The sequence below is a fragment of the Lucilia cuprina genome, chromosome 5, assembly GCF_022045245.1.
Source record: "Lucilia cuprina isolate Lc7/37 chromosome 5, ASM2204524v1, whole genome shotgun sequence".
NCBI lineage: Eukaryota > Metazoa > Arthropoda > Insecta > Diptera > Calliphoridae > Lucilia > Lucilia cuprina.
Window position 1 is genome coordinate 11,713,617 of NC_060953.1, and position 2,276 is coordinate 11,715,892.

Below are 2,276 nucleotides of genomic sequence, written 5' to 3' on the forward strand. Positions count from 1 at the left end.
GAACTAGAACTGAACTAGAACTGAACTAGAACTGAACTAGAACTGAACTAGAACTGAACTAGAACTGAACTTGAACTGAACTAGAACTGAACTAGAACTGAAGTAGAAATAATCTACAACTGATCAATGACTGAAGTAGCACTAAAACGGAAACTGAAATAAGGCTTTCTGTGTTATTTTTAAATATTCTTTTAGAAAAAATCGCATAATAAAAGTTTTTAAAAACTGTATTTAATTTTTTTGCTCTATATCCTAAAAATCTTACATAAATACATCGATAAATTTCTAAATACCTACTACTGTTGCAACTTAAAGTTTTCCAAAAATATCCTCTTCTTTTAAACCATGTTGAGCTAAAAAGTCTGCAGACCATTTGTCGATTCTAGCGATCAGCTCGGGAGTTAATTCATCCTTAAACGAACCCACAATGCCGCGACGCATGAATCTAATGAGATAAATTTTAATATTAAGATAAAAAACCTATAACATTTTTAAAAATTTCAAAAAAAAATAACGTACTGGAACTCCTCCTTCACGGCAGGATTGCCGTCTTTAAGTAAATAAGTCAAATTGGTTTTCTTATTATCTAAAAATGGTCGCAATTATTTTCATAACTATTTAAAAGTTGCTCAGCTAAAGCACTTACTTCTCATACTATCAAATGATAAATGCTCCAAAAGTCCTTCCATTTCCTTCTCCGATAATTGAGGTCTTTCTAGGAACACACACAGTCTTTGCAAAACCTTTGGCAAATCACGTTTCATTTCTTCATAGGTGACAAAGAATATGAAGGACTCATTACGCATTTTCCAAAAGTCCACTATATGCGACCAGAAGTGTGTATAAATAATGTCATTATTAAGAAAATCTTCGACAAACTCATGGAAATTGTCACCTTGCCACATCTGTAAGTTTTTGACAAAGTGATAGCAGGAGACAATTACATCCTTAACATTGCGGGCAACATAAATGATCTGTAATTGGAGTGAAAGTGTTAGTTTTTATATGGACTATAGATTAATATCTAAACATTCACCTTTTGTTTCTTTTCCCAAATTTGTAAAGGCAATAAATTGGCCGGTAAATGGGATTTGATTAAACGGGGACTGGGTAGTTTCTCAATCAACTCAACGTGATTTCGTAGACCAGGTGTAATGCTGTGAAAACTAAAAATATACTTATGATGTTAGTATTTTAACAAGATTTCTAAATGCTTTATTGCCTCACTCTAAGAAAGGACTCCTGATCATGACAACCTCCTCTTTAGACTTCTCATAGTCCAAGTCGTTTAGCAACAACCAGGCGCACTCTTGCATCCAAGTTGTGCCACATTTCATAAAAGTAACCACAAAAACATCATCTTTACGCAATTCCAAATTAAGATATTGATCACACACCGTCTCAAAATGAGCGGACAAAGTACACCAGGTCTCCGACCAGTTTTTCTTTAAGGGAATATTTTTACCCTCGGTAGCATACTTTTTCATTGGACGTAACCTCGTCTTAGAGGCCTCGCTTACATGTTCGATCGTCTTTAGAAGGTCTGCTGTAGCTACCATCTTGTTAGACAGTGTTTCTCGATCAAAAACGGTGCAACAACTAAATCACTGGTCTTTAACATAAGTAGTAACCAATTATATTTTTTAGTTTAAGTTCCCTTAAATTTCACCTTCAGTCTATGATTAGATAACCATGGCACCACGTTTTTAATCCCTCAACAAAATCAGTTTTGGCAAAAAACTTAAAATCCAGATATTATACTATAATAATTATTTTATGATTTGTTTTGTTGTCATTTACAATGCTGTGATTAGAAGACTACAATGAAGACGTTTTCAAAATCTTCACTAGATTTTAAAGGTATATTTTAGAGATACTGAGAAAATAACAAACAGCATAATAAAACGGTTATAAAGTTACTCATGAATTTTATAGCAGGTTCTTTAATTTGGTTGAAAATACTTTAAAAATAGTAATTTTATTATTACCTGTACTGTTTTAGTTTATTTTAGTTAATATCAAATTAACATTAGCAACGCCTAAGTAAAAACTACTAAAACTCATCTATAGCAACTCGTATTCTACCGAACTAGAAAAGAACTTGAACTATCCTGGAACAGAACTAGAAAAGAACTTGAACTATCCTGGAACAGAACTAGAACATAACTAGAAATAGAACAGAACTAGAACAGAACTAGAACAGAACTAGAACAGAACTAGAACAGAACTAGAACAGAACTAGAACAGAACTAGAACAGAACAGAACTAGAACAGAA

At 32.8% G+C, this 2,276-nt stretch overlaps 1 protein-coding gene across 1 annotated transcript; it reads right to left on the reverse strand.

The window, feature by feature from the left end:
* Window positions 1-250: 250 nt before the first annotated feature.
* On the reverse strand, window positions 251-1,809 carry LOC111689436 (sulfotransferase 1 family member D1-like). The gene is made up of 5 exons (XM_023451907.2): window positions 1,228-1,809; window positions 1,037-1,166; window positions 647-974; window positions 520-586; window positions 251-445 (listed from the first exon to the last, which is right to left on the reverse strand). The coding sequence occupies exons 1-5, from the start codon at window positions 1,557-1,559 to the stop codon at window positions 310-312; spliced, it is 993 nt and encodes a 330-aa protein (XP_023307675.2). The 5' UTR covers window positions 1,560-1,809; the 3' UTR covers window positions 251-309.
* Between the last annotated feature and the right edge of the window lie 467 nt (window positions 1,810-2,276).

What these genes read in the sequence shown, in the direction of transcription:
- LOC111689436 (XM_023451907.2), bottom strand. Translation starts at nt 1,559, where the DNA reads ATGGTAGCTACAGCAGACCTTCTAAAGACGATCGAACATGTAAGCGAG. An exon ending in ATCATTTGATAGTATGAGAA is followed by an intron (nt 587 to 646) that starts GTAAGTGCTTTA and finishes GACCATTTTTAG; the next exon opens with ATAATAAGAAAACCAATTTG. An exon ending in GCCGTGAAGGAGGAGTTCCA is followed by an intron (nt 446 to 519) that starts GTACGTTATTTT and finishes TTATCTCATTAG; the next exon opens with ATTCATGCGTCGCGGCATTG.